The sequence below is a fragment of the Rhea pennata genome, chromosome 17 (assembly GCF_028389875.1).
Source record: "Rhea pennata isolate bPtePen1 chromosome 17, bPtePen1.pri, whole genome shotgun sequence".
NCBI classification, from domain to species: domain Eukaryota; kingdom Metazoa; phylum Chordata; class Aves; order Rheiformes; family Rheidae; genus Rhea; species Rhea pennata.
The window spans coordinates 2,588,529-2,603,623 of record NC_084679.1 but is presented as its reverse complement, the minus strand read 5'-3'; the positions used below and the strand labels follow the sequence as shown (position 1 = coordinate 2,603,623).

General features: G+C 47.6%; 1 protein-coding gene across 2 annotated transcripts; it reads right to left on the bottom strand.

The window, feature by feature from the left end:
• Positions 1-215: 215 nt before the first annotated feature.
• TMEM116 (transmembrane protein 116) lies at positions 216-14,705 on the bottom strand. Of its 2 annotated transcripts, none has more exons than XM_062590140.1 (11): positions 14,628-14,705; positions 13,360-13,406; positions 13,102-13,165; positions 9,185-9,316; positions 5,050-5,154; positions 3,306-3,355; positions 2,799-2,882; positions 2,577-2,715; positions 1,867-2,011; positions 1,679-1,752; positions 216-1,125 (listed from the first exon to the last, which is right to left on the bottom strand). In XM_062590140.1, exons 1-11 carry the CDS (start codon positions 14,664-14,666, stop codon positions 925-927), a joined length of 1,080 nt encoding a protein of 359 aa, XP_062446124.1. In that variant the 5' UTR covers positions 14,667-14,705; the 3' UTR covers positions 216-924. The 2 variants fall into 2 exon arrangements, with proteins under 2 accessions (XP_062446124.1, XP_062446125.1); XM_062590141.1 differs by having other exon boundaries at positions 13,102-13,157; positions 14,628-14,647.
• Between the last annotated feature and the right edge of the window lie 390 nt (positions 14,706-15,095).

Genomic DNA, 15,095 nt, shown 5'->3' with positions numbered 1-15,095 from the left:
TGAAGTGATTTACACAAAGTAACTGTGTAAACTGTATAAAAGTCAATTACACAAAACTTGAGTATTTCCTCTTCTTGTATTACCTACTATGTAAATAAATGTGTTTTGGACCTGAAAAATGAAATGATTAGAAAATAAAGTGTAAAAGTTATAAAGTTGTTTTCATTTAATGCAGCTAAAGATGCATTTTTATTTTTTAAAGAATTGTGAGGCCTTAGTAAATAATTCACTTCAGCATCTAGAAGTGTATAGGCAGATTGGTGCCAAGTCCTGCTCACCTGGCTCATGAGAGGTGCTCCATTGTGTTATATAAGCAATTTTTTCCTAATATTGTAGCTGAGTAGGAGTTGGCGTGAAGAATAGAAGCGAGATGTGTGAAAAGTCAAAGCATGGAACTGAGCTCTGATTTTTTGTGCTACAATGTAACTTTTCATTCCAGTGCAGTTGGCTATTAGTATGGTACATTGTTTTCATTTTCATAGTAAATTAAAAGTCATAGATTTAAAAATAGTCATCTTTCTTTGCTTTACTGTTAAGTTGTAATAGTAAACACCTGACAAATACCAAGAGAAGTAAAACATCCTTTGGCCACCTACCTTTAGGAGAGCCATACCAGACCACTGAGCTGTTACATACAATTTGCTGCATTTGTAGAGATACTTCCATAAGGAAAAAGTCTGTATTAAAGATTTACCATGTTTAAAGGATCTATGTAAAGTCCATACAAATCTATAAAATAAATAACTACCTTGAAAAGTGTCTGTCTGACAGATCTGCTCGGGCTTTTCCTGCATTAAATTTAACTTTGTTGATGATGAAACAGTTCAGATCAAGGAGGTCAGAGACCGGTTCTGGCTGACATTGCTAGAATGTGACAAGGCACCATTAGGAGGCTGCTCATTCTTCTTTTAATGCAGGAACTCATCACAGCAGAGTGGACGTGGATACCTCTGTGTCTGGAGGGCTGGCAGGGAGTGTGCTGGCATAGAACTTCTTCTGTGAGCGCAAGAGAGGAGTTTGTGTGTCAACATCCCGGCAGGCATTGCGTTTGAGGGAGAGAAAGACATGCTGTGTCCAGCCATACACGATGCAGTTCAGAAGTCCCTGGGAAGATGCTGTCAGAGCCTAGTAGAAACCACAAAGGAGATCAGAGCTGTCTTGTCAGCCAGTGCTGCGTAACACTCAACAACTCCTTACCAGGCTGTCAATCCTGGTACGTTATGCCAGACCTCCATTTATAGCATGACTTTTATCTAACTGCATTCACATGTGATATAGGAATCTCACAGTTACTTTAATCATCTCTGCTAATTGCAGCCTCCTCAGTCACATCAAACAGCTGGACAAGTGTCAGCGAGGAACTGCATTTGCAGACCTAGACTTTCATAGGAATGGAACAAACTAACTGAACTCTGGGAACCCCGTGTAGTCCTATTTTTTATGATTTCTCTGACATTGTGATTTTAGCTACTGAGGCTTTTTCAAGCCTATAAAAAACATAAAACAACTAAGAAAGATATTTGTCAACTAAAAGTATAGATAGATTTAAGTTCACACAACAATGGTCTTTGAGGCTAGAAACATGCCTTGTCTAGTAGAGATTAGAACCAAGCAAACACTAATGTGGCTGATCAAGTAGAGAAGGCAATACATAATGATCACAGATCAAAAGTTTTACCTGTAGAATAAAAAGAGCCATGTAGACTTTGCCATTTGCTGAAACTGTTAGCTTCAGTATTCCAAGGAGGACAGCTGTGAAAGGGGATTGACAAAAAGATACTGCTTTAACCTGAACTGTTTCAAATTTCATTGTCACGTATCGTGTCTTAGGAGACTATTACGGAAGTAATTCAGTATTCTGCTAACCTGGTCCCCAACAGCAGAAGAACGCGATGGGGTAAAAAACCACTCGTTGTTCCACCACTTTAATCATTGCCCATTGCTGATCTCCCAAGAATCCTGTGGAGTTTACAAACCTTTTGTACAAACAACGGGCTTGAACGAGTATAACCTAAAAAGAATAAGCATATATAGCGGTTTGTATTTTATACACACACACAGATCTCGTTTGCTCCTTTAATACAGAGTATCTCATGCTTTTTTATCCAAGTCTTCACTACAATCTATCAAACGTTTTCATGCCATGCAACAGTGTGCTTCCGCGGGGGCAGTAGTCTCTCTGCACGCGATCTTTTCCAACCTGAAGAATCTTAACTGATTTGGTCTCCTGCTGTACAGAAGCTTGCCCATGCACTGGGTGATCTCTGCTGTCATTCTCCGAGCCTTCCCTACTTGCTAAATCCTTTGGGGGAATAAATTGACTGAACACAGGGTTCCAGATGGATTTATATGGTGGCACAATGATATTTTCTATTCTCACACTCTTCCAAAAGAGAGGCAGTACCACACAGTTCTTTCCCAGACATTGCCTGGCCATTCAAGCAATCTTGGGAGACTGCTAAACATCATCAGTGCAAAGTGACCTGTGACTCACGTAAAGATAAAAATGGGCAAAACTTCCTCTCACAGTTATCATCTGGATGCAATAGCTAGTGCACAGGAACTATGTTTCTTACCAGAATGGCTACAAAGCTGATCAGAAAGGAAATGAGGAAGACACCAATGCCATAGTAATACATTGCACGGCACACAGAGTCACTCAGTGTTAGGAGTTCATTGGTGGGCATAGCTACTTCTGTGTGCATCAGGAGACATCTGAGGGGAGAAAGGGAACACATTGAGCTCTTGCTGTGGCTCAAAAGCAGTGAGGCTGTTGTGGAGAGAAGCCTGCAGCTTACCCATGCTTCTGGCTGAAGTTCTGATAGCAGTTACTGCTGTTTCCCAGGCAAAACACGGGCACCATCAGAAGAAAAGGGATCAAGCTAGGAGGAGAGAGGACAACAGGACAGTTATTACACCACCACGTCCTCCCCACAAATTGCTTGTTCTTTCTCCTGTCACTGTTGAGGACTTAAAAATTGTTTCTATTGACATTATATTGGAAGAGCACTTTCCCAGCTTTGCTAACTTTTGCACACTCATTCATGCAAGGAATACTTGTTAAATAGAGCAATATCTGAAAAACAGTATGCAGCTACATAGCTATAACTAAGTTGGATGGAGAAAAGTCCTCATGCACAGACTCTGGCTCTGAGTATGTTGGCTCACTCTACTGTCATTGATGAACACACGTTTTAGTAATACCTGCTTCAAAATAAGTAGAGGGCAGGGATCACTGTAAGTGTTTAGTAAACACTCCAGTTTACTAAAACCATATCATTCTGCTGGAGGGAATTAAGTCTTACCTGGACAAGATTGTTGCTACTCGGCCAATGTAGCTCACATAATCTATAACCTGCAAAGTCCAAAGAGCTTAATTAAATGATCATTTCAGTATAATCATTGATTTACAGGAAATGGCTCCCACAGAGCATTTTCAGTAGCTCAGGGTTCTACAAATGCTGATTAATCCCCAGACCAAGTACAAATATTTGTTTCCACTTTGTAGATGGGGAAACTAAGGCTCAGACAGAAGGCATCTCTGGTTGTAGTATTAGATTGCTAGCTTTTGCCTCTCCATGGCCTCACAAGCAAAATTTGGAAGTGCTTTCCATGGCAGGATTCATGGCAAATCACTCTTTACCAAATCAGTACTGCAGAGTTCACTGCGCACTAAGTTGCAACAGAAACAACCACTGCTTCCAGAAGTTTACTGACTCATTCTCCCTCAGGACTAGAAGATTTGAGAAGGAAACTTTAAAACTGGAAAAGTAGCAGACACTTGAAGAGCTCTCTGGAGACACTCACTCATTTTTTGTAGTTCTTATTCATTTAACCTAGCCGTGTTCATCAGAAACCTCATCACATTCTGATGAAAAAATGCAAACAATTCAGAGTGTCCTGGTCTCTGTTCACTGGAAATGTACTTTGGCAGCTGGCATCCACACACTAGCTAGGACAACACAATACAGGCTCTTCTGTAGTGCTGGAGAACTTTTAGTAGATGATGTATTTTGAAGAAGAGTCTAGCCAAAAAGAAACAAGTCCTACAAATGGATCCAACCCTACAGGCAAGATTCCTTGAAATACAGTCTGATCTGTCCAGTTTGCTGCTCCTGCACAGAGGCATGAAATATCTGGGGATGCAAAGTATGCCGTGCACATCAAATGTCTGAAGAAGAGAAAAGTTATACGCAGAAATGGGACTGATGTTTTCATCAGCCTGCTGTCTAGCAGCAATACATTCAGAGGAATTCTAGTTACAGAGCAACAACAGTGCCTCAGTGTTTAGCCAGGTGTGAAGAATGAAACAACTGCAAAGAGAGATTTTGGTCACACGGCATGTGAAGTGTTTGTTTAGCTTGTAACTCAAAGGGTGTTTTTCTGAGTACTGTGTCCTTGTTCCTCGGTTCCCAGCGATTACATTGGTTCACAAAAGGGCTTTTATAGAGGCCAGTGATGATGAAGTGAGGACTGGCCTTTGCTCAGATCCCACCAGTCATTTCATCACTAGCTCATTTTGTCACACCTTTTATCTCAAACTCTTACAATATATTACTGATGCTCTTGAATGCTGTATGATGTCCAGGGAAGGTAGAAATTATCATCTCTCTGTTCCCGCTTGTCCTGGTACCCCCTCCTTTTCTGTCCTTCCTAGAGACTCATTCCTCTGCTATGTACTAGTAGAAGACCACGAGAGCAACAAACCAGTTGCTCAGCTGATACATGCTGTACCTCTAACTGTAGAAAAACTTCACCAATGCCCAATCTTGAACTTCCTCTGCTCCGAAATGTACACTGCCATTGCTACTGCCTGTTTTGGTATTGCAGGCCTAATCTTTCACTAAGATCCTAGAGCAGACCCAACTCAAACTCTGCTGCTAACTCAGTGGCATGGGCGAGATACATCAAATCCATACAGCCACAGGGCAGAAGGGCCTTCAGAATCCTTGTGGAAAGATTTGCTGTTACGTATGCACTTCCTAAATTGCCACAAAACCACAGGTAGATCTTGGTACCCAACAGTTATTTTATAAGAATCCTACTCACCAGGGAAGATGTCCTGTACAGGTTCTGGTTGTATTTCATCTTTAGGTCCATGTACAGATGCCAAGTGTAGTTGACAGTGTACAGAAAAGAGGCCACATAAAATATCTGAGAAATACAAATAGGCAGGATTTCAGTTAGCTCATCGCTGATAAACCCAGAGCCTGAGGACCAAAGACAGGATGTGAAACACCATACTGGACCACGAAAGGAAAGATTCCCTGCACGGTGCAGGAGCTGTATAAACAAGCACCCATGGCCTTCGTGAGCCCTTGTGCTCATGTCCGCTGGGTTGCAGTGGGACACAAACTGGGAAAAGCCAGATTGAGGAGGCTTCCTCATCTTAATCTGCTCAAAGAAAGCCTCATTTTGACCTAAATACAGGGATAGGAGAACTGATGGGAGCAGGACAGTCCTACAAACAAAGTCTTTCTGAATTGGCTCTCTTTTTTAGCCACAAACTACACAACACAAAAGGGTGCAAAGGCACTTTGACCCTCTTCATGCCACATCCATTAGGAAACACAACACCTGCTGAACTTAGACTTCCTCCTTACATAATGGGCTCACTACACAGTAAATTAACGGAAACAAAAAACAATAGTATATTTAAAGAGGAAAGCAGGAGAAGAGACTACAATATCTGCACAAACTCCGTGAGCCTGAGTTAATGTGTTAGGAGCCCTTTTCTTCTCCATGGGAAAAAGGAGGAAAGAAAAGATATAAAATGCTATTTCTCATGGTGAGTTTCATGGTTCTAGTTTGGGATGAGACCTAATATATGAAATCTCCTATAACAGAACAAATTTCTCTTGCATCTGTTCCTGAAAGGTCAGCTATGGTTACTCCAGGCAGCCAAGTATAAACAGTGCTGCCTAATCATACTGTATGTGTGTGTGTTGTGTTTGTTACAGGAAACACATGCTTCAGCGGCAAAGGCAAAGAGGAAGGGCTAGGCAAGTGAACTTTTCTGTTGATTTGCTGTCCTCTGCTTAAGAGGGAAGGAGCACAGATTTGTCCTCCTGGTATCATGTAAGTCCAGGAAAGTAATGACTAAATAAAGAAACTTGGTCTCCCTAACTGAGATTGCCAGCTCTCTTGGCTGATTCTCAAGAGGCTGAGTCCAATGGGCTGCTACATTGCAGACGGAACATTACAGTGGCTCTCCAGCTCATTACAGGTTTAATGAGGGTTCGTTGCCATTCTTCTGTTATTTCTGAAGAAAGACACCGAAATAGTCCACAAAGATAACTTTCTTGTGCTTCAAAATACCTCAGAGAACTCACGAAATGTCAGCTCTGCCTTCTTTTCTGGCAGAGGAAACCAAAAGCCACTTGAGAAGCTGCTGGCAAAAGGACAAGGGAGTTGTGCTCTCCTGAGACCCAGCTTTAGGGCTGCAGACAGCCCTGCAGCAATCAGCATGAGGGGCTAAAGCAGACACTGGGGGACATGCAAGTCCCTCATTAGAAGCTCCCTTCTGCAGCTTCCCATTATATGTGACAGTTCAAATGGAGCCTGCTAGGACACTATTCAGCTGCTGGAACTCAACTGGAAGAATGTGGGAGAATTGTTTAATTATAATCACAATCTCTCCTCTGGACTTAATTGCAGCACAAAGGCAAGGCAGGGAGGAGGAAAGAACAAAGTCAATGGATAGCAGAAGGAAGCACTATTTACAGTCATTATCGTGACTTCAAACAAGAGTATGGGGCCTAAACAAGGAAAGTCCATGGAGCAAAGCAATTTAGTGATAAAGTGATGGCGAACAGGCTGCGTAAGCCTATTGCCCTGCTCCTAAAGGCAATTCCACAAGACAACCCTATCACATGGAGAGTTGTGTGGGTCTTTCCAAGGGCTGTCAACTGCAAACACCACTGCTAAGCAGTCCTGAGCCTGTCCCTACCCCTATTGTGCAGTACATTTCAGAGTTTCTAGGTGTCTTTGTGTGAAGAGGTTATATATTTTTATGAGACTCCCAGGAATGCAACCTCTGCAAGACTTGTATGTACAGCACAGGCAGGATGGGGCCAGGAGATGTTTATTCATTTCATTTGGTTACAGATCACTTGTGCTCTGCAGAAGGTGCTGGTCAAACCTGTTACTAGCTCCTACCTACGCACAAGGTGTTCCCACCATGCAAGAGCACTGTTTGGGTGCTTAGTAAGGTGTCCTGCACTGTGTCACATGCACCATGTGGGCACAGTTGCTATGGCAAGTGCTCCATTTGTTTTAATTCCTCCCAGAGCAAACAGCAGCAAGAACTCTTGCCAGATGCAAGCCGTCTCTGCCACCCCTGCAGTCCTCTTGCCAGGAGTGGTCTACCAGCCTGGTTCCTCCATCGGCACACAGGAGACAAATCTGGCGATCCTGTGGCTAAGCTCAGGATGTGGTGGGCACCCTGGACATCCCACCACACTGCCCTGACTGATTCCATTGGCCTCTGACAAAGGCAAGTCCTGCAAGGACTCCCCCAGAGCCCAAGGTCACTTCTGCCTTTCCAAAAGTGGAAGCAAAGCTCCCTCATTGCTCTCCTCCCGCCTTCTCCACACTTGCTGTTGTCCCTGAGAAGCTTGCTACATGCTGGAAAAGCAAGAGAAAACAGTCAGAAGTGTGTGGGGGCACAGAATGCTTATGTTTTAAACTGTAAAGAAAAGAGTGTGTCAACTGAGGAATGATGCCATGCTGTCTATATCCAACATGTCTCTGTCCCATCAATGTAACTTGTCTTCCCTGAGTCTTAAAGAGCTATCACCAGCAGTAAAAACTGTCTTCCACGTAAGAACTGCAAGTGAAACTTCTCTGCAAGGCCTCAGAAATACCTTCAGTCCGGCATGCTCCTTCCACTTTCAGGCTCTGCAAAGCCTCTCCTAAGCTGTCCTTATTTTCCCCTATACTATGTTCTAGAAATTGTCTTTGATGTTGCTCTGCGTCATTCCCAAGTGGTCAAATTACACACACCTTCCTGTTCCCTGTCTCAAAGTGAACATACGAGGTTGCTGCTAAGGCAGCATAGAGGAGCTAGAGAAATCAGAGATAAGCCAGAAGTGGAAAAGCTGCTCTCCAAGTGCAGTACTTGCCATTGTGAGTAATATGATTTTACCCTCAAGTACAGCTCTTAAAACAACGCTGAGCTGTAGGCACTCATCCCCATCCTCTCGCATACCACACACAGTTACTTTCCTGTCCTGTACACGAAGAGCCTTTCCAGCATCAGGCACTGTGACTCAGTGGAGACATTTCAGTTCCTGTCTGTGGGTCCCATCACACTCCCCAGGGAGGTACACACAAGGCACATGAAGGCTCCTGACAACTGCTTGTTCTTCCCAGTTACTTTGTTTGTGGGGCCTTTGAAAGGAAACTGTTAACCCCAAAGATCACCACTTGCAAACTACTACTCTGGCCCAAGCAAGGCTGTATCCTGCAGAGTTTTTTGAGTGTAGTGATTTGCAAATCCTAAAGAATGGAATAGGAACACAGTGAGACAAAGGCAAATTACCAGGAAAAGGACGTTTCACTTATTCCGCTTCAACTACGCTTCAGCACATGAAATCAGCCCAGATCCTGGGAAGGCAACCAAATCACTGGGGCATGAGGCTGAGCTTGCACTGACAGAACAACCGATGGACATCTCTGGGATTGCACGAGAGGGGATAGGGCCAGGTCAGTAGGATCCCAGGCTGCAGGGTCCTTTACATGAGTAACATTGTAGGTCTGTAGGTCTGAGCTCAGGCAAACAGGAGAAGGTGCCTGTTTCTGCCCAGCATGGGGGAAGCATTAAGAGGAATGGAAAAGCAGCAGTGCAGGACACACAGAGATAATTGTTGGCACTTGTCCAACAGGAAATAGATTAAGATCCATCAACTCACTTTACAGAAGCAACCCAAACACTGTAACCACAAAATCCCATGCTCCATTTGCCTTCCTCATTGCCTCCCACAAACTATATCTACCTAAAACCAAGCACTGTTATCTCTGTTTTACACTTAAGGTGAAAAGACTCAATAAGTCAAGTTCACACAGTCTCTGCCAAAGCCCATCTGGAAATAATCGCCTGTGGCCCTGCTCTGATCACCAAGGACAGTAACCGTGGCAATGAGTGCAAAGTAACAGCATGAATCGTGATACCAAGGCTACTCACTTGTCCTGTTGCTTGCAGGTTATAGCAGACGAGATCCTCCTTCGAAATTGGTGTGCTATAGAGAAGTGCCCCAGCAAGCCAACACATACCGAGAAATAGGTCAGAGAGGCTCAGGTAGAAAAGAGGGCGAACCTGGGAAAGGTGAAAATGGTTAGCAGGTCTGGGCAACATTTGCAACAGTCCCAGGATCACCCACAGCAGTGTTGCCGCTTGTCCAGATATGCTTTCACCTCCCAGCTATTCTGCTAGCGCAGCTCTTGCTGCACAAGAAAACTGCTGTGCTTCTTGCACTCAGGTGCTGTTTTAATATAGATACCCTACTCTAAGCACTCTTTCCACTACTACCAGTGTCCCAAGATCCAAGAGCACCATCAAATCGTACAGAAAACATTTGCAAGGTCCAGAATATTATGATTCTGCAGAATAGGATAGATTTGCCAGGGAGAAGTGATGTTGTTTATTAAGTTAGCTAATACAAAAATCAAAGTTTTGGGGAAAATTGATTTTTTCAGGTCTGAAATAACCTGAAAAAGACTTTTTTCCTGTCTCTTTCAAGATTACTTGAAATCAGTTGGTGACTAAAGCTGAAACCATTTTATATACCAAATTAATTTCCGCTGTGAGAGCCACTGGTCTCTGCTGCACACTGTTCATATGCAACACTGCATCTTGCTGGAACAATTGTGCCCCTCTAACGACATTTTCCAGTCCACTTCCAGTTCTCATGCACTGGCCAAAAGCTGAGATGTTTAGGACTGTAAACACTGAAAGAAAATATTTGTGCAAAATTCTGGCCAACATTTTCATTGTTAGTGGGAGAGCAGCCACTCAGGAAAACTAGCCTAATTGTCTACATTCTTAATTGTAGTCTTTGGTACCTAATTTTCAGCATCCTGGAGAGAAAATTATGGATTCTTTTTTCCCAAGGGGAAATTATAATGCTAAACACAGCATGAAAACATTTCAAGAGGCCTTAATTTGGGCAAGATTGTTTCATAGAACTGAGCTTTTGGGTGAAGTTTGCCCCGGTATTGTCCTTTAAGTAAATGTTTGCTACCCATCATGGTGCATTGTCTCTTTCTTGTGAATAAAGGCAAAGAGCTTAGTGAGATTGATAAGCAATAAATCTGCTAGAACTAGACCTGTCCTTATGGCTTAATTTTCATAGGGAAGATCCTGCTTGGAATCTTCCTAAGCTCCATCCTGTCATTAAGCAGTAAGGCTGGCCCTCTGCTTTCAAACTACCGCTGTTAGCGGAGTTTGAAAATATCTGGAGCTAGTTTGTACGTCATTGCATTTACAAATGCCTCTTTTAACCAATTATAAATTCAGTGTTCTTCTTGTTAGTGCAGAATTAAAGCACAGGCAGGCAGTCACAGGGATGACAGCCTGGGGATGCCTTCCAGATCGTTAATGTGGCAGGTTAAAACTAAGCAGCTCTGAAATAAGCAAAGGAACAATTTTTGCAAATGAACAGGTGACCCCTTTCTCTTGTGAAACTGTCTTTGGAGGCAAGCACTGCTGTTTGGTTGAGGAGTTATTTTGGCACAAACTTAAATAAAGAAGTAGATGACATAGTCTGCAAGTAAAAGGCAGAATGGTTCTTACTTGCAAAAGGGAAAAAAAAAACAAAAAAGGTATTTATAAAATAGAGGAAGGGAATGTAAAGACGTAATGGTTCAGATGAGTGGCCTGGCCAGAGCACATATGCTCATCTTGCTGTATCCAGATACCTCTCAGGGATGTTTGCCTTTAGAAAACATGCTGCCACGACAGAGGAAACCCTTTGTTTATTCCTTGCCATCATATCTTCTGAATAATATAGCACATGCTGAAGGTGTAATTGACCCCATGGAGACAGAAAATAAGCTTTGAGTATTCAGTATTTAATTTCCTGGGCTGGGGGCAGTAGAGGAAGTTGTAATATTGTTCTCTCAGCCTCCGGAGTTGTTTGTTTTTAAACATTTTACTCTGGAGTCTCATGACTCAGAGAACGAGCTGTTTATGGCAAGCTCTGATACAGATTTCTCCAGGCCCTTTTGTTTACAAATTTGCCCACAGGACCAAGAGAATGGGGCTGAGGAGAGACTATTTTGCCGCTTTTGAAACACCAGCAACACATCCCCCCTGGCAGCAGGGCATGAGCCTGGCAGCCTGATGCAGACTAGCCAGTCCAGCTGGTATCCATCACATCCTGTGCAGATTTGCAATAATAATCTGAGCAGAAACATCTGGACTCCCTTGAGCAGGAACGACGCATCTGTGGCTAGGAGCCATGTGCAACTCACAAGCCGCTGGAGCGCAGCTCTCGAGCCACGGCCCCATCACATGACAGGCAGCACAAGGGCTCCTGAGTAATGCAGGCTCCTAGCCGTAGAAGTAAACCTGCCACGGCTGCTGAATCACGCTGGGGCACCTGTCACACCCAGCTCCATCCCGCACCACAGCGGAGGACCCCTGGGAGAGCGAGCCACAGCTGGGGTTCGCCTGTGCTCCCTGGCACGCCTTGTGCAGGACAACCTCAGGAAGGTTGTCTATCACACCCCTAAGGCTGCTAACTCCCAGCCTTCCTTCCTCCCCAGGACCTCCACAGCTTGTTCTCAATATGCTGGGCAGACTGTCTCTGTGAGGCTGCCTACCTGGGAGCCAGACTGCCTGGCTTACTGTAAGCAGTGCAAAATTGCCCTGCAAACCCAGACATGTCTTCACCTTCTCACCCTGCTTCATCCAGCAATGTGTCAACTGTTAGCTTGACTGCATGCCACCCTTCTTCTGATGGTGATTTACTCACTTCCCTGAAAGCCCTGGTCCTTGGGTTGCAGAACAGATCTGCAATATGTGAAGAGCTTTGAAAACAAGGGAGGTACAAAACAGCTCTACACTGACAGATCTGCCAGCTGTACTGTCCTGCTCATAGCAGTAACCTGTTACATGCATGGTCCATACACTGGGCTGCCAGAGGTCCACAAATCCTGGATGAGGAGCCAGGGCTTCACACAGATCAGCTCTGTGCATGTGCACTGCCTCCAGTGCATCCTGAGCATACAGCTGGAGCACGCCTGCGCAGCAAGCCCGGCAGCCTCTGGAGGGAGGTCCACGATCATTGCAAACATGCTGGCCAGCTGCTCAGCACGTGTAGTAGTCATGATACCTCCCAGACACATGGGATTCCCTGCACATGCGATCTGCCCATGCGTGGTGAACTCTGAACATGCCAGGCACCACATGCATGCCGGATCAGCACTGCATGGGTGGAAAGGCCCACGCTGAGTGCAGATTGTGTCTGAGTCCTACTGCCTTAGCATTAGAAATGCTAATGCTTCCTGTGCATGGCCAGGGCAAATTTTTCAAAGTCTGGACATGCCTCACTGCATAGTTCAGCACAACAAACTGCTTTTCAGTCTATTCTACTTTTGTATGGACTTTGCAGAACCTTTGATTTAGTAGCACATCTGCCTGTAAAAACTACTCAGAAATGCCCAAAGGCAATGATCTGTAAATGCATTTCCTACAGGGACATATCCAGTTTACACTTACTAGCTTTCTGCACACAGGTCCTCAGCCCTCCATGCTTTTTGCCCCACAAAGGACGTCATTCTAAGAAATCCCCATTCCCAGGCATGGCATCAAAAGCCTGAAGGGCTTTCCCAGAGCTGCAGAAAGCGTGGTGCCGAGGAACTTGCTTCTCCCTGAGTGGACGTAGTTCAAGGTTAGTCTCTTAAATGCCATGCCGTGAAGAAAGAGCCCAAATCCTGGAAAGCCCTTTGCCTCCCAGATGCAATAAACACAGTTTAACCACGTAAGCCAGAGATCTGTAATCATTCTTAGCAGAGACCTGTGTGGGCCAGGTATTCTGCTACATATACGATCCACCTGCAGGACAGACTTAGGGAGAGAAATGGAGGTGCAGGCCTTACCTCAGGGGACCGCATGGCATTTTGAAAGATGGCGTAGGCAATAATCGAGCTGGAACCTATAACACTGACAAAACAAAGCACAGGTTGGAAAAGGAGCACATCTGTGTCGCTGGGGCTCTCTCATTCCTGAGGAAATCAGCGTCATGATGATAACTCTCTCAAGCCGGCAGGAAGGAGTGTTACGGGCTGCAGCGACCTGCCCAGCCATGCCAGGGCTGTCCCTGGTGCCGGGGACATGGGTTTAGCAGCACGTTCTACCTTAGCATGGCCATGGTGAACTGTATCCACTGGAGAGCCGAGTAAACCTGGGGGAGAAGACGAGGTGTGAGCTCAGCTCGGCCCTCCTCCGGGCGCGACGCAGCCCCACGCGCTGCAGGGAGCCGACCCAAACGTGGACCGGAGGAGCCGTGTCCGAGGGGAGGCTGCGGTCCCGTCTGTCCGGAGCCGATGGCATGGCGGGGGGTATGCGTGGAAGGGACGGGGCAGAGCCACAGCAGAGGGCATGGGATAGTGTCCCCACGAGGGGACAGGCAGGGTCCCCAGGAGAGAGGACAGGGCAAGACGCCTGCGAAGGGACAGGAAGGTGCCTCATGAGGGGACAGTGTCTCTGTGAGGGGACAGGGCAGGATCTCCATGACGGGACAGGAAGGGTCCTCAAGAGGGAACAAGTCAGGTGCCCTGTGTGGGCACAGGCAGGGTCCCCGCGAGGGGACGGTGTCCCCATGCGGGAGCGGGCGGCAGGTCCCTCAGGAGAGGAGACAGGGCAGGTGCCCCACGAGGGGATAAGGCAGGGTCCCCGTGAGGGGACGGTGTCCCCATGCGGGAGCGGGCGGCAGGTCCCTCAGGAGAGGAGACAGGGCAGGTGCCCCACGAGGGGATAAGGCAGGGTCCCCGCGAGGGGACGGTGTCCCCATGAGGGGAGCGGGCGGCAGGTCCCTCAGGAGAGGAGACAGGGCAGGTGCCCCACGAGGGGATAAGGCAGGGTCCCCGCGAGGGGACGGTGTCCCCATGCGGGAGCGGGCGGCAGGTCCCTCAGGAGAGGAGACAGGGCAGGTGCCCCACGAGGGGATAAGGCAGGGTCTCCATGAGGGGACGGTGTCCCCATGAGGGGAGCGGGCGGCAGGTCCCTCAGGAGAGGAGACAGGGCAGGTGCCCCACGAGGGGATAAGGCAGGGTCCCCGTGAGGGGACGGTGTCCCCATGAGGGGAGCGGGCGGCAGGTCCCTCAGGAGAGGAGACAGGGCAGGTGCCCCACGAGGGGATAAGGCAGGGTCCCCGTGAGGGGACGGTGTCCCCATGAGGGGAGCGGGCGGCAGGTCCCTCAGGAGAGGAGACAGGGCAGGTGCCCCACGAGGGGATAAGGCAGGGTCCCCGCGAGGGGACGGTGTCCCCATGCGGGAGCGGGCGGCAGGTCCCTCAGGAGAGGAGACAGGGCAGGTGCCCCACGAGGGGATAAGGCAGGGTCCCCGCGAGGGGACGGTGTCCCCATGAGGGAGGGGGCAGGCGAGGTGCCGCGGGGTCGCTCACCTCCTGCCAGCCCCCGTCCAGCGGCTCCGCGAGGGCCATGGGCAGCCGCCGCTCCGCGCCGCGCCGCTCCGGGGCTGCCCGCGCCGCCGCCCCGCCCCGCGCCGCCACCACCGCCCCGCCCGGCCCCGCGGCGGAGCCGCCCGCACTGGGCCCGCGGCCCGGGAGTGTGTGTGTGCGTGGGGGGGGGGTCTCGGAGCGGCCCCGTCCAGGTCAGCGCGGCCCCGAGCTGCGGCTGCGCCGGGGGGTTTCCTGCAGCCCCAATTACTCCGTGATCTAATTCAGCGCTTGCCTCCCTTTGCAACGCTCTTGTCACGCTCTCGTGGCGATAGAGACCCCGAGTCAGGGCGAACGCAGCACCCCACGGAGGTTTAAAGGAGAAACTCCCCACCAGCCCTCTGCGCCGCATCTGCCTTGACGCTCGGTCTCCCCTCCAGCATCCGACCCGAGGTGACCCTGCTTAGCTTCGCC

Bases quoted from the DNA above. Each gene is read 5' to 3' on its own strand.
- TMEM116 (XM_062590140.1), bottom strand. From the start codon at position 14,666: ATGGCCCTCGCGGAGCCGCTGGACGGGGGCTGGCAGGAG. The intron at 1,753-1,866 runs GTTAGCAGAATA...CCCCTTTCACAG, and splicing joins CTTCTGCTGTTGGGGACCAG to CTGTCCTCCTTGGAATACTG. The intron at 1,126-1,678 runs GTAAAACTTTTG...GGTTTCTACTAG, and splicing joins TGGCTCTTTTTATTCTACAG to GCTCTGACAGCATCTTCCCA.